The sequence below is a fragment of the Aulonocara stuartgranti genome (genome assembly GCF_965226115.1).
Source record: "Aulonocara stuartgranti genome assembly, chromosome: 18".
NCBI lineage: Eukaryota > Metazoa > Chordata > Actinopteri > Cichliformes > Cichlidae > Aulonocara > Aulonocara stuartgranti.
In genome coordinates, this window is record NC_138954.1 from 10,926,581 (window position 1) to 10,952,622 (window position 26,042).

Here is a 26,042-nt window from a genome sequence, read left to right on the forward strand (position 1 = left end):
CCGCCTGGTCCCGGAGAAAACAAGGGGTGTGCTTGGGTGCTTGTGAAGCAGCAGCAGCGGCGCATGCGCCCAGGAGAAAATCACGGGCGTCGTGCCTCGCCGCAGCGATTGCAGATTTTTGATGTCAGATTGGAAGGAGTGAGAAGGGGTGAGAGACACTGGGGTCTAACATACCGAGCCCGGTGGAAAAGAGGAGTGGAAACCCGGAGTGTGTAAGAAGAGAAGAGGCGTGTGTGACTCCGACTTAATCCTTTCTTTCCAACTTGAGTCTTACAAGCCTGTCTGCAGATGCAACCTGTCTGTCATCCCATCCGTCCCAGTAATCCCTGTTTATTGCAGCGTTTCCTCCAAAGGGGACTACAATGACACCCTGGTGAACACGCTCAGGATGGAGTAATCATACAAGCACCCAGCGCAGCGCAGGATGCGCATCTCCAACCCGACGACGGAGAAGAAGAAGGTAGAGAAACCTGGCTGTTATTCTGCTTTCACATGTCAGAGATTTTCCGCGGCGCTGTGGATTGATCGTTTCCGTCATCAGCCTTCTGCTGCCGGTGTCGGTGTATAATGGAGAGCTCCAATGGCTCTGGCAGCGACACCAAACCGCAGAACCACCAGTTGGAGAAGAAGCGACTGAACCGAGCGCCTTCACCGGCCAGACCTTTCCTCAAAGACGTGCACACCCGCGGTGCCAAACCACCTGCCATCGTACCGAAATCCCCCAAACTAAGCAAGCAGCAGCAGTCTGCCACAGTGCCCTTAGCCCACCTGAACCGCAGCTCCAGACGCACCCCGGCCGGAGCCAAGGAGAAAGCAGCCACGGCAAAAAGTAACACCAAGTCTGCCGTCGCGAAAAAACCCACCAAGGTGCCACAGCATGCCGCAGCTGAGCCCAAACCCGCCAGCATCAAGCCGGACTGCACCAGCAGTCCGATCTTCGCCAAAGGCAAGAAGGGAAAACTAGCCTCCGGTTCTCCGGGCCCTCTCAGCCATGGATCCCCGATCCGGGTACCGACCGGAGCGCCTCTCGGCCGAGTCAGCCAGACCGACAGCAGTTCAGACCTGTCAGACTGCCCGTCCGAGCCGCTATCGGATGAGCAGAGGCTGGCACCAGCCGCTAGTAGCGACGCCGAGTCTGGTACCGGCTCCAGTGACCGGGATCAGCTGGGAGCAGAAGCTACCGCATCCACAGCTGCTGCCCCGCCGCGCACAACCGAGGCTTCCGCCGCCAAGGGAAGCAAGTCTCAGGCTCAGCTCGCTCCGGGCTCGCACGGAGAGAAACACAAGCAGGAGAAACCCTCCGCAAGCGCACAATCCAAACTGCCAAGCACCAAGCAAGCAACCGAGGAGGACCTGCAACGGGAAATTGAGGACTTGAGATCGGAAAACGACTACCTCAAGGTATGACAGCCTGATTTCAACAAGTTACAGAAAAATCACTGTTTTTGTGTGTGCATTTTTCCACATTCCATCCAGAGCAGCTATCCAATCAAAATCGGTCCCGTCACAGGACATCTATGGGTTCTTTTTAAGTGTCCTTGAACTTCCACCTGCTCACTAATTGGAAGCATAATTACAATCCTAAGACATTTCCCCATGATGCACAGCTGTCATCCCCACGAAATCCCCGCTCTCCATTCATCATGTCATCACTCGTATTTTTTTAACCTTCCCGGGATTCCCTGCTGGTTTGACCTTTATCAATAGGATTACATTGATAGTGGTTTTTATCCTAGTATGCCCTTTAAAATTTAGGTGTTTCATATTGTTGCTGTCAAATCACCAAAGTCTGTTTTGACAGAAAGTCTCAACATCCATTTTCCACTCTGTTGCATTTGGGGCATACATAAGTACATCTGTGTGTGCGCGTAATGATGCGAACACACTGTAATCAGATGCGGTGCAGATCTTATTTCTGCTATTTCTTAACTTTTTGGAGTTGTGTTCAGAACATAAGTGGATGACAAACGAATGCATGTGTCTGCGGATCTAACCAAGAGTTAGATCTCAGAAACCTCTGTTTTTAAGAGGGTGTACGTATATAATGCTTTGTTTGCAGCTTCAGTGGACCTGATTATACGCAGAATCCCCCCCCCTTAAGTAGGTTATCCACATAATTTGGGGAGGGGGAGGCAAACAGTTAATGCGGCATACACTCTTGCAGCCTTTTTTTTTTTTTTTAATTCAATGTTTATTTGCATGTTACTGATGAGAGTATTATTTCAAAGTTGATCACGCATGTCTGCGTCTCTCTCTGGCTCGGTGGAGACACAAGAGAGTTAATCAGCTTTACTGGCTCCCGCTGTAATGGCTTTATCCCACAGGACTTGATAACAGTCAGATGTCCCATGTGTGCAGGGTTCAAACACCCTCCTGCTTGGCTGTCAGCCTGCCAGCTGGGTCTCTGAGGTCCTTTACCACGCCCCAGCCCCCATGGCCCAAAAATGTATGGGAGCCCTCATCTCTGCTGCATCTTATCCTCATGGAAAAAATGTTCAACATATTTATTTTTCTTGGGAATTTATTATTTCTGATGGTTTGGCAGTTTTGATTGGGGTGAAGGGAGACAGGGGAGATATAGGGGAGCGATATTTGATAAAAATCTGTCTGTTTATACGGTATTTATATACATGACAACATTACATTACTACCAAAAGACAAAAGAGTTTTGTTTTTTTAATTAGAGCTGCAGTGATTAATTGTTAATTAAGAGCAAATTAATCAGCGAGCGATCTGATTGTTGTTTTTCAAGCATAAATGTGGCGGTTTGCTGTTTTTCTACCCCGTTCAATATTATTTGATTTTGGAAAGTTGACAAGATTAAAAAAAATGTTTTTTAAAACCTTTTTATGAGCTTTTTAAAAAAATAAAAATAAATTCAAAGTTAATTATAAAATATATCTGTTTGAGAAGAAGAATAGCTGGAACCTTTTACAGATTATCTTATTATTATTATTTAATTATCTGACTGACACTTCCGGAAAGATTACTTGTTTGGTCTGTTATTAGTCTATCAAAATTACTTTCAGCCCCATCCATAAGTATTTCAAATGTTTATAAGCATATAAAATGTACCTTTTTATATAGTATAAAAATATAGTTATTTTACTTTAAAAATGTACTAAAATTTCAACTTTAAGATCATGAAAAATCAGTGTTGTTGCTGTTTGTTTGGTCTGTCAATCAGTTGGTTGTCTTATTGTTTTAGTTCCACTGGCTTTTTAAAACTTATAGAATGAAATTATATATTCATTAATGATCATAAAATTTTCCATCTATTTCGCTTCATGTTAACTTTTATGTAAATCGATAACATTAGTGTTCTGGATTACTGATTTGACAAAGCATGCTAAAAATGATGGTAGTCAATGTTTAAATATGTCTCCAGCTTTCTGGATTGAACAATAAATCAATTACAAATAAAATAACTGTCAGGTAAACTGATACGTAAAATCATCTGTTCCAGGTCTTCACTGATCGTGAATACAAGTCCAAACAAACATCTCCAGCTTTCTTAAAGCAGCTGGTAATTCAAAATATCCACCCTTCCAAGAGAGGAAGAAGTAGTGCCGGTGACCCAGCATGCACACCCTTCATAAACATCAGCGATTATACACATGCTCCCAGGATGTTGCCTTGCCTCTGACTCTTTTAACCTGGCCATCGATTGGCTCGACCCCGTACGAGGTCATTAGCTGCTTCCTCCGGGGCCCTCCTCGTATAACAATGGACTGTGTGCTTTTCCAATCCAAATGAGGATAGATTTAGTTTTCATTAATTGACATACTCATCCCCTCCCTCTCTTTTTTTCTCCGTCCAATTGTCTTTTCATCTAGTGGCGCTTAAGTCCTAGGACGAATCGTCTCGGGGGAAATCTACAGAACAAACTGATTCGTCGAGATGGGAGGCAAACTCAGTGGTCACCAAACAAACCTCAGTAGTGCCTCGGTACTGCAGATAAATCTCCCTTTTTCCAGACTGCGATGTTACGTTGATAGGAGCTGGAGAATATGAATGCATCCAATCCGAAGATAAGATGCTTAGAACCAACTAGTAATGTTACATCATCAGCCCTAATAGTACCTGCATTACTGGAACTCATGTAATCATATAAAAGTATTAGTGTAATCTACCACCGTATATTACCGCAGACTGTATCGCCTTTCTTATATTTTTGTATCACACACCATTTAAAATTGATAGTTTAGGACTAAAATACGTGTAGCTGTAAAACGTCATCTTTTTTAGAGTAATGAGAAGAACCAACAATTTCCGTTTTCATTGATGGTTTTGTCAAGTGTTCCACTTACGTTTTTATTACTCCGAGACTCTGGTCAACAGAAAAATAAACCAAACTATTTTCTGTGACTATTTTCTAATTGGATATTTCAGCTGTCTTGTCTGAACTTTCTTTTTTTTTTTTTTTTTAAGTCCAAGAAGATGAAATCTCTTATTTTGTTCTGAGATGCTGTCTGAGGGAAAAATGACTTATTATTAAAATCTAGCTTAAAGTATGCTTTGAAATTTAATAGTATTTTCTTGCTCATCTGAGGCTGAATATTTTGCAATTTTCTTACATGTTGGTGGTTAATTTATAGTCAACAAAAACACAATATTTTGAGACGATTAAAAAAATAATCCCCCATAGTCTTCTGTTTGCCACTGTGTAGGATAAATCTTAAACTCTAGTCCCTCCTCTGGATAATACAATACTGTCAGCATATTGCAGGTTTAATGTGTGTTATATAATGTAGAGGAGCTTAGATCTGTAGTTTTACATTTCAGCGTCATAACTTGTGCCAGATTTATGTATTTATTGCTGTATCGCAGATGTACTCCTATTGGCGTGCATGTTGTCTGGTACTGGTTTAACAAAATGATGCAGGAAAAGAGTTTTAGGTTGGTTTCGAAAGGGTTTGATCATATTGTTTGTCTGCTGGAGTCGCTCTAACTGGTTTTCTTGGCACTGTCTGCAGCACATGTAGCAGAGCAGCATCACAGCTGATCAGACAGTCATGCAGAGTCAAGCTGGGTCTTTACAGCAGGCTGCTCACATGCATGCTAAACTGGAAGTTATTGTGTTCCTTGCATCATGGAAATCCTGGGTCCATACACATCTTTTAGGTGAGGACTTTGTATGTTCTCACTCTGCCTGTGTGGGCTCTCTCCAGCTTCTTCCCAAAGACATGCATGCTAGGTTCAGCTAATTAGTTATTCTAAAGTGGTCGTATTTGTGAATATGAGTGCAAATCGTTGTCTGTCTTGATGTGTTAGTCTTGCAATACAATGACAATCTGTCCAGGAGCCCCATCACAGGTGGGATAGCTCCACTCCGACCCTGAATAGGATAAGTGATTAAGAAAATAATGGATACAATTTGGAATCAGTGTAAGAGGATTTTTGAGGAATTGGAATTATCTGCAAAAACGTTTTCACCAATAAAAACATCGATATAACTGTAGAACATCTGAAACAGATTATTTTGTCTGTCAGAATTTTTTTTTTTTTTTTTTAGAAACTCAGGAGTACGTCTAACTTTCCAATTCAGCATTGCAGTTGTGCTGGAGCCTGTTCCAGCTGTCACAGGGTGTGAGATGGGCTACACCCTGGATACATCACCAGCCTGTACGCATAGAGACAAACAAACATTCACATGCATGGCCAATTTAGAATCACCATGCATGTCTTTGGATTGTGGGAGGAAGTGGGAGTACCCAGGGAGAACATGCATGCTCCACACAAGAAGCCCCAGCTGGCCTGAGCTGGATCCTAACTCAGGACCTTCTTGCTGTGAGGTGTTGGTGCTAGCCACCAAACCACCATGCCAGTCCCATAACAAACCATGAGAGGCATTTTTGTTTTTGTTTTTTTCTCTTAAGTAACCAGATTATAATTTCTGGAAAGAAACAGCAAGGCTATTTTTTTTCTTTCAAAGTGATTTTTGGTGCTTTTTGGCATTTTAATTCAGTAAAAGCAAGCATCTGGTAAATGGTGAATGGATCGGTATTCATATAGCGTTTTTCTGCTTTTGTACTCTAAATGAACACTCAAATCATATCAGTATTATTAATGTGCATTATTAACATAGTCGGCCTCTGTTTTCCGTCTTTCTCAGGATGAAGTGGACGAGCTGCGGGCTGAGATGGAGGAGGTGCGCGACAGCTATCTGGAGGAGGAGGTTTACCAGGTACAGGAGCTGCGGAGGGAACTGGACCGCTCTAATAAAAACTGCCGAATCCTGCAATACCGCCTGCGAAAGGCAGAGCAGAAGAGCCTACGGGTTGCTCAGACCGGACACGTGGACGGAGAGCTGCTGCGTAGTCTGGAGCAGGATCTGAAGGTCTGCGAGCTTGTCTGTGTATTTGTCAGTGACCGCAGTAACACCTGTCATCACTCAACACTTTTACACTGACATTTTGTCATGCCAAAGTATTGCATGTGTTCACACATAACGCCAAAGTTATGAAGAAGGATTTTTATCTTTAGGATAATTAATAATCTGAGCTGTAAGTTTATTCACAGCATCTTTTCAGTGTGGCAACATTATGACTCTAAGCCAGTCTTTCTTTTTCTGGCATTTTAAAATTTGGGAAACTGAAAAAAAGTTCAATCCTCAAGCTCTATATTTTTAATCAATCAATAGCAATAAAAAAGCACAACATTTAATTTTACTTAAAGGTCAGTGTTTGCTTTACCAAAAAACCCCATATACCTTAGCTTAGCTTCCCTTCATTATTTTCACAGTGGACCTGCACCTCCCTAGAGGGTGAGATTTAAGTCCAAGAAGTCCAAGTGGAAACTGAAATAGTTCAATGACTGATAGTGTCACAAGATTGATTTAAGAGAGAAACTAATAATCATTGTCATTATCAACTAATCTGTCAGTTTAATAGTAGTAATGATAAAGAAAGTTTTTCCTATAGGGCAGCAAATTATATAATAAAACGTGTGTGGATGTGTTAGGATGTAAGTCAGTAGAGGAGTACCTTAATCAACATATTAACACGTGCATTATGTTTGAACCTTTTGGGACCGTGTGACCTTAGGTGGCCAAAGATGTATCGGTACGTTTGCACAACGAGCTGGAGATCGTGGAGGACAAACGCAGCAGAGCTGAGGACGAGAACGAGCTGCTCAGACAAAAGATCATCGAGGTGGAGATCGCCAAACAGGCACTGGCCAACGAGCTGGAGAGGACCAAAGAGGTCAGAGAATAACAATGCAGTAGTTGAGAGTTTAGTTTGTGGCTTTGCTGTAAATGAACAGCCTGTAAATATGGATTTCCACATATAAACAAGGAGGAATTTTGGTTAATGTGACCATGTTTCAGATGAATGGTGATCACTGACCTGATCAGCAGGAGGGTCACTGCAGTCAAATTTTGCCTTTAAGTGCAGCATCTTTTCTCAAACACTCGCATCAGGATGTGTGAACACGTTACTTTCACTGTATTATTCAAAAATAAGGCCAAAAAACCCCTCCCACTCACAGCTCAGGTGTGTGAACAAGTTGTTCCCCATAAATGTGCGTTAGGAAAGAGGTTCAGCAACTTCTTTTAGCCAACATTCATAACAATAAACAATGAAAGAGCTCGTCAAAACCAGATGTCTTGCTTCTCGTGCTTCTCTTAGTTTAGACATTTTGACCTCGATGGCATTTCCCACTACACGGTTTGGCACATAATGAATGGCTACATCCCAAGAAGCAGTACATAACATTTTGTTCTAGATGTTATGAGCTTCAGACTAACTAAACTGAAGGTATGTGATAGCTACGAAGTCAGAGAGGAAATTCCAAGTAATGTCTGAGCTCTATTTTTCTAGTTTAGTGGTGAATCTGAATCATGGAAAGTCATGCTTCTTTAGGTGCTAGGAAGGACACTCCCACTTTAACTGCAGTGTACCCACACTCCCAATTTACCCATGTTCTTTAAATATTTTAATTTTGTGTTTTTGCTGCTGTATCAGTATAATTTAGGCTTTTGTTATACTTCAATATCACTGTTTACTGCATCTGTGAAGTAAGGCCGTCTCACAGGTAACGAGATGAGCAGAAGCTATTCTCAGTGCTGCTCAGCTTCAGTTGCTTAGACTAATCGATTCTGACAACGGGAGGTAACATGCCATCTGCCAACAAAGAAAAAACTAGGCTAATACCAGACCGGTCAGTCTGGAGATGTGGCTTTCTTTTGGCAGCAGGATGACACTGTTACTCGTTTCCTGTCGTTATGTGCACTGCTGAAGATGCTTTGATTTTAAGCTCATGCCACATTGTCTCCGTGAGACTTTGCATGCTTCTGCGTACCCTTCAGAAAGGTCTACCACTGGTTCAGAATCTATATTCTAAAGATGTTTCTGACCTTAACTGTCAGTGCTCGCAACATCGCTGTTTTCAAAGACAGCTTATCAGGAACTGACTGAGAGGCAGAATTCATGTCTACTATGGATGTGCTAATGCAGTCAACGCAACTCTTGTTGCTGTAATCCTGATAACCTTTTAAAAGAAAGTTATTGGGAAAGAGCGAGAGTGCAGTGTGAGGAAGCTGCACATTGTTCTTTTGACATTTTTCAGATATCTGTAATGCGGGGCGTGCTGTGTAACTCTGTAACTGTGGCTCGGTGCAGTTTTATGCAGCTCGGTGGTGGTGGGACGATGCATACATTTATGAGCATAAGATGACACAGACTGTCTTGTTCAAAGAGGAGGAGTGGAGGGAGTAGTAAGTAGAAAGGCTGAGACAGCGGCTGCTCCAAATGATTTTTTTGTGTTTTCCTCCGAGCTTTGTCCCAGAAAAACATAAACCGTCTCTGGCTCTTTTATAATACAGCACCCCCAAATGTGTTCAGAGTTGGTCCACATTTCTTTTTCCGTGGGCTCGCATAAAGTCTTTTGATTGCTTTAAAATTCAGGATAACCATTTCAGGAAATTATTAGAGTGTTTACACGCAATTTATTTGGCGATCAGCTTCAGCAACTGAATCTAAGAAACTGCCCTTTGCTCTCAGAGCTGCTCAGTCACAGAGATAACATCAGTCATAGACAGGAAAGGAGCAACACACTTACTGATAAGAATGCAGCTCAACTGGATTGAGGAGTACTTCATTTCCTTTTCAAATTTAATTACACCTCGTAAACCATGACTCAGGTGTACCGTGACGCAATTTACAGAAGAAAAGGGAAGCACATAATCCAGCACTGCTTTGAGTTTTGTTCTAGTTTGTATGAGTCAGCCCCATTACTTTTCTTAGGATATCTTTTCAGCTCCTTTATCACTAGTGTTGAATGCTAACATACACTTTAAATGCAGACGAGCACCACTGCATGAACAAAGCACCTTAACGTGGGCTTCTCAAATAAAATCATACTGTCGATCAAAAAACCCCCAGTTCAGCTCAAGTTCATTATAACCATCTATTCAAAAGAACTCTTCAGAAATAAAGAATTAGATTAAAAATTTTATACACATAAAATTTACTTTAAATAAGAGCAGAGATGGCTAATCCAAAGAGCATTGGTTGGATCCCTGCCTCCTCCAGCCTGTGTATTTAAGTATCCTTGGTAAAGATAGTGAACCGCAAGTTGCCTCTGATGTGTCCATTGGTGTGTGAGTCTGTGTGAATGTTATATAAGTACCGGTCCCTTTACCGTTTCTATCAATACATTGATCTGTTACATTAAGCATCTTTTAGTAACCATACAAGTATTTATGAAAGCAGGAGTTGCTGCACTGATCCTAAAACACCAAAGTTACACAATAGTACAAACAAACCAACCAGTTGAGACTAACAACTACCATTTTTTGTGGGACCTACAAAATCAAATCGCATTTTATATTAATTGATCTACTTTAATTAAAGTTTTTGTGCTTGCGTAAAAGATACTGAGATGTATTGTGTAATCTGAGAGTAAACATCTTTGTCTCTGTACCTGAATTTGGCTTTTATACAAGGCGATCTAAAGAGCCGTGCTACAAACCTCATGTTTGACACGTTTCCCTAAAAACCTCTAGTGAAACACAAACATTGATATAATATTCTGTGTGTAAAAAACAAAATCAACTGTTTTCTTCCTCATTCTGTGTGTGTACATTTAACAGCTTAAAATCCAGCCATCAGTAAATGTTGTCGTATTTGCCAATAGTTATTCTGATGTTGGGCATATGTTATATTTATACACATTAATCCTCAATTTGTTTTGAAAAAGTATTATGAAAAAAAAATCAGTTTGAATTTTTTCACTGCATTGCTAAAGGTCGGCTAATCTCCAACAGTTTGTGCATCTCTGCCCTTTAAAACCCAAGTCCTCATGTCCCTGCGCCTGTTCTTGGCTATTGGAGGCTGCACAATGTGACGCTGGCCCAGAGATTGGCACCCCAGCATGGATTAATCCAACAAGAAGGGCTGTTATAAAACAGCCTGGCGTTTTTCCGTACGCTCAGATGGGAGGGGAGAGCGAGGGAGAAAAAGACAGAGAGGTATGGGATGGCTGTAAGCAGACGGCCATAGGCCACGTGTGCGTGCGCTATAACAACAGCTTTCGGCCCTGATATCAAACAGTTTAGCAGAGCTGCCTGACGGGATCTTCTTCACTTTAAATTATGGTCTCGTTGCTGGTCAGCACGAAGGCAAACTGTGATCAGTTGGGAGATTTTTCATTCTGACATTTGAAGAAAGGCCCACTGATGTGTGTAATGAACTGGAACTAATGAAATGCCAACACGCAGAACACGAGCATCAGGTGATTTATCTGCAGTTCCTGCTTCGCTGTGATAAACTCATCTTTCATTAGGCCAAAGGATAATCCTTTGTGCGGTGGTTTCCCCCTCAGTGACTCCCAGGTATGTTGCACGTCAGATATTTTCATATTGAAGCATTAACTTGACATCAGATGTCATGAAAGCAGTGATCAATAAAGTCTCATTGAGGGTTATGCTGGTAAGATGAGGCTTCTTTTGGAGTAGGCAGAGAGCATTTAAGTGTGATTTTGTAGCGTTTGTTCTGCTGAAGGAGTTCTAATAAAAGCCGTTCACAGCAGTATCTGTGGATTATTCATCTTCTTAATGAATTTGAGTGGAGGACATATCTAAAAAGGAAGGTGACCAAATAAAGGCACTATTAGTGGGTCCTACTATATTCATTTTGATTTAATCGAGTCATAGCGAAGCCCTAAAAAAGAGAATATATCTGGAACTAAGAATCTCTAATCACTTGATCCCAGACCCTGATGTGATGTTTCAAGAAAGCCTTTCTGGTCTGTCAGACAGCCCAAATTAATTTCACACTGGCCACTTTCTTTTCAAATCAAATCACTTTTTATTGTCACATCACATGTGCAGGTACACTGGTACAGTACATGTGAGTGAAATTCCTGTGTGCGAGCTTCACAAGCAACAGAGTTGTGCAAAAATACAATAACGTAAAACAAGCAAAATATAAGAATGGCTAAATCTGAGACTAATAAATATATGTACAATATATAATAGTATATGCATTACTGGATGTGTATACTAATATGTTTTTCTATATATGTGTGTGTGTATACATATTTTACAAATTAAATAGATTAAACAATAAAATAAAATATATAAAAAATATACAGAGTTGGTTGAGACATGTGCAAAACAGTGGCATTAATGTACAGTATGTAGTGCATAATGGGGTTTTTTTTTCAGTCTAATTGATTATTAAATAAATAAAGAAAAACATCTGCTGAGGATCATTTGAGATTGAAAGCTGCCATTTTTGGGAAGTGGAAAAGGGTATGTCACCTGAAATATACATTAAAATGAAGAGCATGTGCACGCAGAATGTATTCAAGTGAAATTGTTTACACGATGCAATCTGTTCGATAAGGGTTGTATTCCAAAGGCTGATTTGCTTCAAGTGCTTGTGGATGCATAGAGTCGTCACCTGTGCTCATTAGCAAGCTTCTGTTTTGTGTGTTTTTGGGGGGTTTGTTTAATCTTTGCAAAGCGATGGTGTGTTTTTCCTTTTATTGCCTTGTTTCATGTGCAGGTTGCAGTGGAGACGAATCAAAAATTTGCAAATGATGAACTGATTTGATGTGCATTATCAGTTTAACTACTAACTAAATGCAACACAACTCTGCTGGTTTTTAACTATGAAAGAGCCACAATAACTGGGTTCACTTATGCAGAACCAAAAATAAAGACTGAAGGTGTCTACAAGAGAAGTTCCAACCTTTCAGTTGTTTTGTTGCTGTGTTTTCCCCACTACAAAGATTTCAGAGGGAAATGCCTGCATTCTTAATAAGTCACCTCAACCGTATCTGAGCGAGAGTCACCACAGACATTTGTTTCATGTCAGAGCTGCTGCATCGTTCCCCCCCTTCCTTGGCGGAAAAAGCGTTGGCTTTGAAGAAGCATCTCCTGATCCTTCTGTTCTCCTTGCTTCTCCACACCTCTCTCTTTCACATCTTCCCCCTCTCCTCTCCTCTGCTGTGGTTCCCCTGTTGGAGGAGTGTAAAGGAATCTCATTGACCTAGTTAGTATCTTGTGTCTGACTCCACCAATAGGAAGGAGAACAGGCGTGAGGAGAGGAGCAGCGTAGGGACTCAAAATTTGCTGCAGTGACACACATCCATATAAAGCTTATCATCGCGCAGCCACTGTGCAGTTTGCTCAATGTGCAGAAATTCTTCGTAGACGTGATTGAGAGGAGGACGCCATTACTTGCACATTTCTGCTGTTTTCAGGTGGAAACCACATCTTCAGCTCCGATTTAATGAGAACGGCATTAGAATAACACCATAAACGCACGTCTGAAATCAAGGCTGTGCTTGACACATAGCTTTTTATTTTACAACAGTAATGTGTATCATGAATGCCTAAACTGTGGAGTGGTAAATCATTTTAGAGGAGACAATATTGTTACCCTATAGGCAAGCTATCGGAGACCCAAAGCAAGTAATGGAAAATCGACAAGTGCATGAAACCCTGGAGTCATGCGTTACAACTCTGAGGCATTTGGCCTTTGAAGTTAAAACCCTTGCAAGATGGAATTTCTCCTTTTCTATTTATTTATTTATTTTCCATGCACGCCGTCGTGTTGCTCAAACGTTTCAATTTGCAGTCGTATCCAAGCCGTCGTTTTATAATCAGAAAACATCCCGAAGCATTCGCCGTTCCAGCATGAAAGTGTGTCTTTAAATGTCTTCAGACACATGAAGGGGCATTTGAAAGAAATTCAAAAACATATTTGTCGCCATCCTAAGTGCAGTCTTCAGAAATCGTGAGCCTTGGCATGTAGTTCACATCTGATTTGCATTTAAAGTGCTCTTACAGGCATCAAAGCTGGTAAAATACTTTATCTAAAACAGTTGATATTTGATGATGAAATTAAACTAAATGTATCCTGAGTTTTTCGTAATGTCTATAAAATTAAATCTGTATTTATGGAAGCTACCTGGCAACTAGCCATGGCTGGTTGAAAATTCAGATGTTTCCACCTTTTTTGGGTGCCATCATTTGATGTTTATAGTTGAAAATGGGGAAAAATCTCTATAAAGGCAAAGCTAATCTTGCATCTGTGCTTTGAGCGTGTAATGCAAAGTGGGTCACTGGTAACTAAATTCAGACATTTTCGTACTAAGTTTGACTCTTGTAATCCTGTAAGGATCATGTGAGAACGTTTTAACTTTGTTTTGATTCTGCAAACAATTCTCCCACCCACAGCCTGAATAAAACAATAAATACAACTGTAGTGTATCACAAGCCTATTTCATGTATAAATAAAAAATTATCCCTCGACACCCATCTGCCGTTTTCTAACAGCTCTGTTGTCTGGAAGAGCAAACGGGTAAATTTCTTCTGGTGCGTAGTGACCAAAACAATGAGCTAATGCAGCTTAAAGTTATATGGAGAAGAGCTAATATTCTTACTAGGTCTAAAAATTTCCAGATGTTTGAGCTTGAGAGCAGAAAAAGGCATATAGAGTGATCCTGATGAAGCAGGAACTCTTGCCATAAGGCATTACAAGGAGATGATCTATGGTGGCCCAGTGTTACATCTTATCAGGATGCTTACAGCAACTCTGTGCTGGCCAGTTTCCATTTCTTTTACTCCAAAAATAAGCCCAGTTACATGTTCCGTGCACACCTGCAGTCCTACTGTCAAAAGCTGCTTGTAGCCATGTTTATAGATCAGGCTACAGGGACTTTGTGGTGTCAGTGAGCTTCGCTGTAGTCTAAAAAAGTTCATTTGATGAGGCAGCGGTCAGAGATCGCCTGAGTCACAGAGCGCTGTCACCATGTCCTCACCGACAGCAGCAACAGGGCGAGACAAGGCTGCATCAACATAAATGTAAACTACAAGAGACTAAAGTGACTCATGGGAGGATTGTGCAGCCCTCCTGCTGCAGAAGAACACGTCTACTGTCAGGGAAAAGACGAGTATATTATTTAGCACGACTCTTGTGCAAGACATTAAGCTCTGTTCTGGCCTTTAACTAGAATCTGTTTCCAGAATGAGTACAAAGGCACATAGAGATGCAATCATATCCAAAAAAATGTTTTCCTTATTTTCCTTGTTGTTATATAACATGTAACATTTCGAAGAATGTGTTGGCTTTTAACATTTCCAGTAAAGCCAGAGAAGCATTATCACTCATTAGGAGTCCTATTTCTGGCACTGGATGAATATAAGTTCAATAATAACACATCTTTTAACTTGTCCAGGTCTCTGTAAACTCCTTGGGGAAATACCTGGCTGAAATATCTAGTTGATAAATGCTTCAATATGTACTTTATACAGTGAGTCTTTCATAGTGTTTTTCACAGAAAACAGCTGCCTGCCACAGCTGAGTGCACTGAAAGTGACCAGAACAGTAAAGCTAGGAGTTTTATAACTAACATGATCATTTAAGGTTCCTGATTATTCTGTGTGCTCATCACTCCCTGCAAAATCTTAATTATTCTACATGAAAGGCTTAGTGTTTTTAAAAAAAAATATGGCACTATGAATATTAAAAATGCAACTCAGGATATTGCATATGCACAGAAAATATACGGCTACTTTCATAAATAGAATAGCTTGTTTCTTTCCAAAAAGAGTTCGATGCACATTTTGATGTACACATTTTTCATCAAGATGGACTCCAATAGAATCACAAAGCTGTTTATGTTTTTACAGTCCAGGAGTGTATAACCTTCCTGAGAAAATAAAGAGCTGTGCCTGGTCAAGCTTGCAGTATCCAAGTGAGTTCTCTATCATATTTAAAGTGGTCTATTTCAGGCAATGTATTAGTCTGGGGGGGACTGTGTGGTCTCTCACTTGAAGTAGATGGGGCTGCATGTGTCTGAGAACTGTGGGAGCCTATAGATCTGTTTGTGCTTTAATCCACAGTGCTTGTTACAGAAGAAACTATGAGACTGGGAAAGAAAACAGAGGCTGTCACTGCTTCCTCTCCGAGGTTATATGTTGCACGCAAACAGTCATAAGCAAATAATGACTTCGGTGATATGGACAGAGACCTGCTGCATAGCTTGTTAAGACTGAGGGAGACTAAATCAGAAAGCTGTGAAATCTTGGTGACTTATCCCTCCTTTAATTACCTCTTCTATTTGCTTTCAATCCCCTCTTTGTTAAGTACCTAGGGGGTTTTAGTGTAGCTTCCTCGCCCTCCTTTGCTGGCCTTGAATTTCGCTGCACTAATGATGACCTGGAGAAGAACATCATCACCGTTTGACTATACCAACACATAACGAAGGTCGAGGTATTGTAGTTTCTAGAGAGCTACTGCAAGCCTGTCGTTTCCATGTCATGCTGTGATATTCAGTACTAGATGAAGTTGTTTTTTTTTGTTTTTTTTTGAAGCTTCAAACTGCTCTTTAAGCTATCAGCAGTTCACATGATAATGCACATTGCCTGTGAACAACCATCTGAGATAGAGCCATTCTTTTTATGCTTAATTAAGTGTGATTCAGACATAGATGTTTATAGTGATAGGAACGGATATACTGACCGCTAGGCTTTTAATTTTAAGTGAACTTTAAAATACCAATTTTAGGGAGTTTGTACTGTGTTGATGCTTAGATAACATGGATAACATTAGTTTTGTGAGACTTAAAGTTAGACATATACCCCAATTACCAATATATCTCCAATAACCTAATATTGGCTGATGAATTAGCTGGCTCACGTGGTTGGTTTTAAAATACAGCCCTGGAGTTGCAAAATGTTACAGGTTATGAGTGTAAACTACAGTGTTTAGAAATCAAACACTGGTTAACCTTTAATTAAATAAGCGTATCAATGCCTTAGACCCCCTCTAAGGAAACTGAGAAAAGGCAAAGCTCCAGCCCAGCTGAGGGAGGAAGGCGGTCATCCCAGAAGAATCAGTTAAAAGCTCCACTTCAGGAGCTGTGACATGACACAAACAAACACTACCCCCCGACTTAAGCCATCATCTGGGCTAATAACAAGTCCGGGTAACAACTCTGTAGATTACTGCACTCCTTGGCCGCCACCTGAGCTCAGACTTCGTTATCTTGTACAACGTCCTGTGGCAGCTTGGTAGTCTGCTGGGATTTCATAATAGTTCAGTATTTCACCTCTCACTTTGCTCCTTTATTGGTTCCCCTCCTAACATTTTCTGGCCACGAAGCTCCCATGTGTGCAGAGGCGAAAGCCCCTCCTTCTTATTACCAACCTTTTGTGAACCTTTTGATGCACACAAGGGCACAGTGAAGTGCTGGGTGGTGGAAAAGTGGCGCGGGGGTGAGGCCGACCTCATTATCAGCCAGCTGGACACTCGTACGCATCGTTTTGACCCTCATCCCCCCCTAACCTACATCCCCCTCCAACTGTGCGCTCATTCAGGCTCCTTCCATAGATTATAATAGTGCTCTGTTGTATGCTGTGTGTATGGTTCCTATTAGTGAGCAGAGGAGACATGGCTGATGCCTGAGGGAAAGCTCCAGATAAACAGACACAAGTTTATGATCATGGGGTTGTAAGGTTTTTATTTATCCTTGCTTTGTTACCATAGACACATGCTTGATGGTAACAGAACGAGGAGTCAGAGTCTTGAAAAATAACTTGGTTCCTGCTAATTATGAATTGCAGATGATGTGAGAAGAGGCTGCCGTTCCTAACTACATGATAATCATGGGCTAAAGGATAATAAGCCGCTGATAAGGGCTTAATTGGGCCTGGAAGCTATCTTGAGAAGTCTGTTTACAGAAACAATCAGATGCACCAAAGTCTAAATGGGCTTATTTCTTTTTGCACTGTTGCATTGGAGTAAGATTTGAGGGAAGTATCTGATCTTTTGATTGCACCAAATCTCAAAGAAAGGGATTTTTAGTAACAGGAAATTATATATCGACTGATCTTTTAAAATGCCAATTTAAAAGATTTTTTTGTTTTTACTGGTTTTTGAGACTTAACGTTAGACATATATCCCAATACCAATATGTCTCCAATACTCTAATATTGGCTGATGAATTGGCTTGGCTTGGTTGGTTGATTTTACAGGACAGCTGTAACTGGAACAAAGTTTAAATGTCCATCACACAATATCATTGCTGCTATAGCCTAAGTTTGGAAACCCATTGACTAGTCTGCTGGCAAAGTCTCTGAAGACAAGGAGCAATTTTTCAGGGCTCCTGATAGAGCTGATGCGTGTCTGAGCAATGACTTCCTGTTGTATTCAGTGATAGTTGTTTCCAAATACTCAGTTTTGGGCACAACTTTTTTTCTATGCTAAATAGTCAATGTTTTCAAGATTGCATTTCAGCAAATACTCCCCCAGTCTCTCCTTGCTCTTTACACAGAGTGTTTACCTGCACACAATCAAAGGTTGCTTAAATGTGTTTGGTCAGCAGAACTCAAGCTGACTGCATAATGACACCAGAAAACCTTTGCCTGCAGGTTCTACATATTCATAGGCAGATATCTGTTTATGGAGATTACTGTGACCTACTTCCACCATTGTAACCAACCCATTAGGAATGCAGCATGAACTGGTGTGATGATCAGCAAGACACTGGTGGCATTGTGGAAAAACAAAGCAAGCCTGAATGTTTGGACTTTTAACAAAGAGGAAAAACCAGTTCCTTGTTTCTATGATGTTTCCTCAAACTGTGACCTCACTAAGGAGGATGGCCATAAACAAAACCAGTACACGAGTTGTAGCTGTACATTATATTCAATGAGTTAGTAGTTATTAGTAGGTATCTACATAAGTCAACCTTGAAGTTGTGTCCAAGTGTGTTAGAGCTACCTCTCACGATGAAGTAAACGTAATCCTCATCTCCCTCAGAGATTTTGGTTCATGTTGACACAATAGCCTCACACAGTTGGTGCAGAATTGGGCAAAAAATGTGCCAAGAAAATGTCCCTCACCCCACTATATCCCCAGCCTGAGTGGTTGGTTTTATGCTCTCTTGTTGTTCAGTTCTGACCCTACCATCTGAATGTTGGAGAAGAAATTGTGACTCATCAGACCAGGCAATGTGTTTCCAGTCTTTGATGAGCCTGTATGAATTGTAGCTTCAGTTTCCTGTTTCTGGTTGACAGGAGTGGCAGCCAGTCTGAAGATGTTCTTCTGCATACCTTGGCTGTAATGAGTGTTTATTTGAGTTACTGTCTTCCTGTCACATTGAAGCAATCCAACCATTCTCTTCAGACCTCTGATGTCAACAAGGCATTTTTAGTCAGAGAGCTGCCGCTCGTTGGATATTTCTCTTTTTTTTTGGACCATTCTCTACAAACCTTAGAGCTGGTTGTGTGGAAAATCACAGTAGATCAGCAGTTTCTAAAATACTCAGACTAGACCATCTGGCACCATTTCACTACATTGGTGGACCATGTAGTGGAAAGGGATGACTCAGAGATTCTGTTCCCACTAAATGTATGCTGTATGCATGTACACATGAGTAAACTGCACAAGTGAGCAGGTCGTGGATGACTTCAGTTCTGAGATGCTAGAGTTGGGAAGTTGTGAGTGATCTCCAGAGTAGTTCTTTACTTTTCAAGAGTTTTGATGTATTTTTTTTATGTCAGTACAACTTTCTGTTTTTCTCTGTTTTCCATTAAGAAAGACAACAATGACCCAGTTTGTTAATTTATCAACATAAAACACCCACTAATGATATTCAGACAAGTGAAGACTTCCTACTTTTTCTTCTTTTTATATATTCGATCAAAGGAATCCCCCTCTCTGTTCGGCTTGCGTGGGAGTGGGAATGTAATTTTGAGCGGCATCCGTCTAGGTCACGCGTATAATCACTTTTGACTCAAGTAAAGGAGATTTACATGCCAAATTGAAGCAAAGGTTTGGAATCAATGTAATGAATGGTGCTGAAGTGGGTCAGCTATGAGAAATACTGCAACGGGCTACATTTGTTTGAGTTTTTGGTCTTTTCATCATATTTGTTGATAATAACAGAGATTCATCTGTGCGCTGCTTTGGACAAAAGCATCTGCCAAATACATATGAAGGTAAAATATCACCAGCTTTATCCCTTATCCTCCCTTCAAAGATGAATTCTTAATCTCAGCTGCACCAACTGGTTCAAGATGGGTTGCACAAAAAAATAAGAGAGGATCTTTGTGTTCTGCATGTCTGTGCTGGAGAAATTTGTTCTGGCAGGAACAGCATGGGAAATGGAGTATCTCTTTCCATTTCTGATTTGTCAGCATTAATTTGCCCGAGGGCGGGGTCGCCTCCGGTTGAGTGTAACTCGCTGATCTTATCCGTCTTCTCTGTATATCTTGATGAGTGCAGAGCGACATTCGCCTCCCTTGCCTTCTCCACATGGCTCGCTTTCTTTGTACTGCACACTGCACAGCACTGGCACGCAGCCAGTCTGCTTTCCCAGAATACTCGCTGGACCTGCTGAAGAGTTTGGAGGCAGCTGACATGGCAGCTCTTCCCTCCTCCTGGCCTGTCTGAGCCACAGTGTCACTAATAGCTGTTAGTGGGTTGACTCCTAGTGACGCTTTAAATTATTATTTTATATATGTATCCATACAGTAGCTTCACTTAGACTCTGGGATGTTTGGGAGTTCAGGCTTTTTAGGCTGGATGTGCACTGGATGACCTCCAGACAGAGCAGTAGTATGCAGCGCCAATGCCTTTCAGGTGTATTGTGTATTTTTCACTTGTCTCTAGGGAAGAGTTTTGCTGTGTCTGCAGGCTTTTTAAAGCACTGTCCTGCAGCTCATTTTAAGTTACACACATTCCCACCTGGGAGCTGCCCTGTACAGTCTCATGACTTCACCGAGGGCTTTGTTATAAAGGGGTACAAGGGTGTCCATTCATTTTTCTTTGATTCACAGGTGATCTCAAACAAACAGTCATCTAATATTTGTGGGATTGCTGCTGTTGTCCTCAAGCTTTTGTAGACTTCGGCAGTAAGACCTCACAGCAAGAAAGTTGTGGGTTCGAATCTGGACTGGGGCCTTCTTTGCATGTTCTCCCCGTGTCTGTACGGGCTTCTCTATGGTTTCCTCTCACAGTCCAAAGAGATGTATGGGGATGGTTTAAGTGGTGGTTCTAAAGTAGCTGTTGGTGTGAATGTGAGTGTAAATATCTGTCTCTGTGCATTAGCCAAAAACCACAGCATGTCTTTTATCCTGCCGTCCTTCTCTCACACGTGGTCGTGGCAGATGGCCCCGCCCCTCCCTGAGCCTGGTTCTGCCGGAGGTTTCTTCCTGTTAAAAGGGAGTTTTTCCTTCTCACTGTCAAAATAAACTATCATAGCTATGCAGATGACACACAAATATATATCACAATGTCACCAGGAGACCGAGGCCCTGTACAGGCTCTTGGTAAATGCATTGAGGAAACTAATGACTGGTTGTGCCACAATTTAATAGTCTTTGGCGCCAAAGAAAAACGATTACAGGTCACCAGAGAACTTCAATCTATACACCTAAAAACCACAAACCAGGCGAGAAATTTGGGTGTAGTGATGGATGCAGACCTAAACTTAGAAAAACACATTAAGACAATAACAAAATCAGCTTACTATCACCTCAAGAATATTTCAAGGATAAAAGATCTGATGTCTCAACAGGACCTGGAAAAACTAGTCCATGCATTCATCTTTAGTAGGCTTGATTACTGTAACAGCATCTTTACAGGTCTACCTAAAAAATCAGTCAGACAACTACAGCTCATTCAGAACTCTGCTGCTCGAGTCCTCACTAAGACCAAAAAAGTGGACCACATCAGTCCAGCTCTGAGGTCTTTACACTGGCTGCCTGTCCATCAGAGGATAGACTTTAAAGTTCTGATGCTGGTCTATAAAGCTCTGAATGGTTTAGGACCAAAATACATCAGTGACCTCCTGACCCAGTATGAACCTTCCAGATCCCTCAGGTCATCTGGATCCGGTCTTTTATCAGTTCTCAGAGTCAGAACCAGACACGGAGAAGCTGCATTCAGCTTTTATGCTCCTTATATCTGGAACAAACTCCCAGAAAGCCTCAGATCAGCTGAAACACTCAGTTTATTTAAATCCAGGTTGAAGACTCACCTGTTCTCAGCTGCATTTGAATAAAGCACCAAATCCAAACTTTTAAGCTTAAATTTCAAAACTAACATTTTAACTACTGATTTTATCTGTGTTGATTTTATATACTGTTTTGTTTGTTTGTTAATTAGTTTGTTTGCTTGTTTTAATCAATTTTAAATCATGCTTTGTATTGGTTTTTGTTTCTAATGTCTCTGTAAAGCACTTTGAATCACCTTGTTGTTGAATTGTGCTATACAAATAAACTTGCCTTGCCTTGCCTTACCAATGTGCTTGCTCATAAGGGGTCATATGATCCTGTATGTATTATTGCAGGATCTACCTTACAATATAAAGCGCCTTGAGGTGACTGTTGTTGTGATTTGGCGCTGTATAAATAGATTGAATTGAAACAGATTGGCGATCCATCATGGGGTGCCCAGCCTTAGAGTCACAGGGCAGAAGAAAATAGATGGATGCCCACACTGCACAGTTTAGTTTAGTTTAGTTTTTTGTTTTGTTTTGTTTAGCTGAAAGTTCAGAATAATGACGAATAAAGACGAGTGATGAGTTATGCAGTTAGAGCTAGGAGGCGATTAGGTGCATTTTAAATGTTACTGTAAGGTTATAGAGAATTTTCAAGAGTGTTTATTTTGTTATCTGGTTAATTCATGCTGACATTTCATTGAATGCTAATCATTTTTGTAAATAGACACTTTAAAAGATACTAATTCAGTGCAGGGCAGCCTGTGGTATCTACAGTTACTGTTAAGTTAGGTCAAGGATAGCTACCCATACGGAAAAGAAATAGTAAAAACTTATATGTGATTACTCATGAAAGTGGCCACTTTCTCATTACTTTCATATATTGTTTTAGTAAGTATCCAAAACATACAAGTTTCATTATATAATTTTTCAAGGGATCTTATATCTGTTTTCACTCTTATATGCTTTTCATACAAGTTTCACACAAGACAGATACAAACTTTATAAGATTTATATATATCTTTTCCATATGGGTAGCATTGGTTTGAAATTAAGCTCATGATGCTCTTTAGCACCATTTGCCAAAATGCATTTTTATGACTTTATGGGGACTGGACATCAGCCATGGCAGCATAATAGTTCACATCACATCTGCATATATAACGCATTAGACTCAGAGCTGCAGCAGAGCAGGTTAAGTTGATCATATTAGGAAGTTCATAGTGAGTCATTAATGTTTCTCCACCTGCCTAATCCTGTCATGTAACATGTCAGTTGTACCATCATAGTGTCAGCACAAACAAGGACATTAAATAATTTCTAAATTATAAAATCAGGTATTAGGCTTGGTAGCTGAGTCTTACAGCAAACAAATGCAGCTACAGCTATGTAGTTTTAGTTCAGATCATTTGTACCTTACTCAAAATGCAGTGTTGACATAGTCAGGCAAACTATAAGAAGCCCTACCTTTGCAGCAGACTTTACAAGAAAGAAAATAACGAGTTGTTTGGACTTGGCACTCCTCTCCAGGCTGGAAATGTGTTCAGAACAAAATTCACTTGTTCTCTGAAGCTGGTTCACTTTGCCAGACTGTGTGCCTTTCATAGCAGAAATATCAATCACCACTTCCCTCCTCTCGCCTTTAGCGGTCGGGTGCAGTCTCCCCGTTCGACTCCACCACCAGCTCTCTCACCGAGCCACAGGGGGAGGTTGCCAGTTCTGCACTTGTCATCCTTCCATAGCAGCGAGGGGGCTAAATCAGGCCCGCAGTCGCTCAGAGTTTATCATTAGTTGGATCCAGTCTGTCAGCTCGCTCTTTTAGAGTCGCAGTGTTTGATGAAATTTTAAGGCAACTCACAGATACAAATTTTGTGGGACAGCGTGATGCACTCTGTCAAAAAAATGTATTTACCAAAAAATAAACTCAGATTCTTTAGAGCGCTCGTGGCAAAATAAATAAGTAAAACAAAACTTGGCTTATTTAAGATGTCCTTTGCAAATATGTTGGTTTTAAAATGTATGAAAATATTCATATTTACCTAACTAACGTACCTTCTTATACCACACTAACTATGAACATTTTTCCATGAGATATAACAAAGAACTACAAATCATGGCACCAAGAGCTTTACAAATAGAGCCAAAAGTGACAGAATGGGAGCAATATCGCTTGAAGTTTTTACACTGAGCCCCTCTGCTTGTGAGAAATACTGTTCGAATAGCAATGTTTAAAACAATATTTTAGATTTGGATAGTTCATTGCTGGAGGAGATGTCTATGGGGTTTTTGTTTTGTGTGTATAATATTATTTTTTTTCTTTTATGTTGATTTTCTTTTGTGCCAGTGATGATATTCATTGTTGATGTCCTACTACTTAATTTGTGTGTTTCTCAAACTCATGTTTTATATCACAGTAAAATTAACAGATAAACCAGAACATTTCATTCACTAAATGTACCTATTAATGTGTCAGTCATTCATGCACAGACTAGTTTTTTGTGGATAGACTCTTATCCACCCCAGATGTTTAAGTCTGATGGCAGTGCGGCTTCACCTGTGGACCCTTTTTTATTACTTGTTTACTTCATTTCAAAAGTAGAGAAGTTTATAATAGTTATAATAAACAACAAAAAACTAAATAAAAGTTAATGCACATGCTCACTCTATGGGATGGTATTTATGTCAATATGTACGCGCGAGCAAAAACATAACCTGAGCAAATAGTTTCATTTCATGGGTGGAATTAAATTCCTCGCACATAAATGCAACATCCACGCCCAGAACTCGGCAGCAGCGTGCACAAATACGCCATCCCACACGCCAGAGCGTCTTCTTTTCACATGCCGCTGCTGTTTCACAACTCTCTACGCTCGGACATAAATTCTGCTCGCGCGAATCGACTCACTTTTGACGTGTGACTGGTCGCTTTGATGGACTCTTCAGGTTACTGCATTAAATCGAGTTACAATGTGGCAGCAACAGAAGCCACTGTGTTTTTTCAAAAGTATTTCTTTACAAAAGCAACCCTGTATCCACAGCTACCAGATAACGATAAGCGGAAGCGAACGGATGGATGGATATTTGAACTTCAGCCTCCACACGGAGTCTCTTCAGCATACATTAGAACTTCTTACTTTACCACCAACCTTAAAAAAAAGCTTCATCGCGTAGAGTTTCCTTTTAATGTTCCACTCAGCCACTGATCTGTTTAGAGACTAAACTGAAGATGTGCTTAATAAGGTGGATGGAAAAGTGCTCACGGAGATAAAACAATAACACAAAACTGCGCTTCTTTTTAAAAGCGCACATTATCGGTTGAAAAACACCTGATCAGAACATTGAGAGCAGGTGCTGTTAGTGTAATTATAACATCCGTCTGTGTTCAGAAGCTCCCGCTCCTTGTCTCACTTCTTCTATTTCCAGGTCAGATTTTTCGATTTGGCTGTCTAGAGCTATCCGTTACCGTGGCAACCAGTGATGGATAGCACAGCCAGCCACGGGTCATTAATTACTGTGAGAAGATTTTCTTGCTTTACTAGCTACTGTTCACAGGGCAACCAGGCGGTGTGTCCTTTGACTGTGAGCCAGCTGAGACATCTTTACCGTGAGTTAGTGGAAGCATTTTTGTTTGATGCTTTGAGGACTTGAATTCTACATTTCCTTATTATCTGCTTAGTATTATGATGATGGATGCTCTTATTACAAATGGTCAAAGCTTCAGACAGTGAGTTCAGTTATGTGCCATTAGTGTGTGAAGATCGAGCCTCAGACTGTTTCAGGCGCTGTTTCTTTTTTCTTCATACTCTTGAACGTGTAAATCAGAGGCCATCTTAGACACAGAGCTCTGAATATGAGATCATAGAGGCTCCGCTGACCTGCTGTTTGACCCTACCAAGGGGCAGCCAGTTAGGAGAAAGCTCTCTTAAAGCTGGTGGTCTTAAAGACAGAGGAGCTACTGTGTCTAGTGTCAGACAGCTGATGATGCTAAGGCTCAAAATTAGATAATCAGGTGATATTTTGAACTGTGAAACATGCAAAGCTACTTTAGTAAAGTCAAGGAATAGAAAATGTGGAGGTGAAAATGAGGAAAATTCGCCCACTTTGAGGAAAAAGTAAAAAATAATGTAAATATTCAATAATCTCAATGTCAACCGCCTCATGTAGATCCGCTAGTTCCTGACCTGGAGATCTGGATCCCATCACTTGGCCACAAGATAAACCAGAGTGTCTCAAACTTTTCATCGCATTTCTAATTGTTACTGAGATGTTTGTTGAATTTGTAATCCTTCAACATTTCCCATTTTAAAGAATGTGTCATGTCTGACGTTGGACATCTTTATGTTATTACCTCAAACTTCCAAAGCTCATGACACAGCAGGTTTTTTTAATCCTTAGAGTAAAATACTAAACAGTTGGTAGACAACGTGATCTCTTTGGTAACTTGACCATTTTGAAGCTGAATTTACACTGAAATTAAACATCAGTGTCTACAGAAGCAGCTACTTGTCCCGCTTCTGGTTTCATTATCAGTCTCATCAGTTATGTGTACATGCTGCAGACTCCTCGAGGTTGACAAT

General features: G+C 40.8%; 1 protein-coding gene across 5 annotated transcripts in view; it reads left to right on the top strand.

Moving 5' to 3' along the window:
- Positions 1-27: 27 nt before the first annotated feature.
- The window catches only part of mtcl1 (microtubule crosslinking factor 1), a 79,520-nt gene continuing 53,505 nt past the window's right edge, over positions 28-26,042 (top strand). For all 5 annotated transcript variants that reach the window (XM_082512342.1, XM_082512343.1, XM_082512344.1 and 2 more), the window contains exons 1-3: positions 28-1,401; positions 6,116-6,340; positions 7,047-7,205. In XM_082512342.1, coding sequence (XP_082368468.1) covers positions 568-1,401; positions 6,116-6,340; positions 7,047-7,205 — 1,218 coding nt within the window. In that variant the 5' untranslated portion in view covers positions 28-567. The remainder of the gene's footprint in view (positions 1,402-6,115; positions 6,341-7,046; positions 7,206-26,042) is intronic.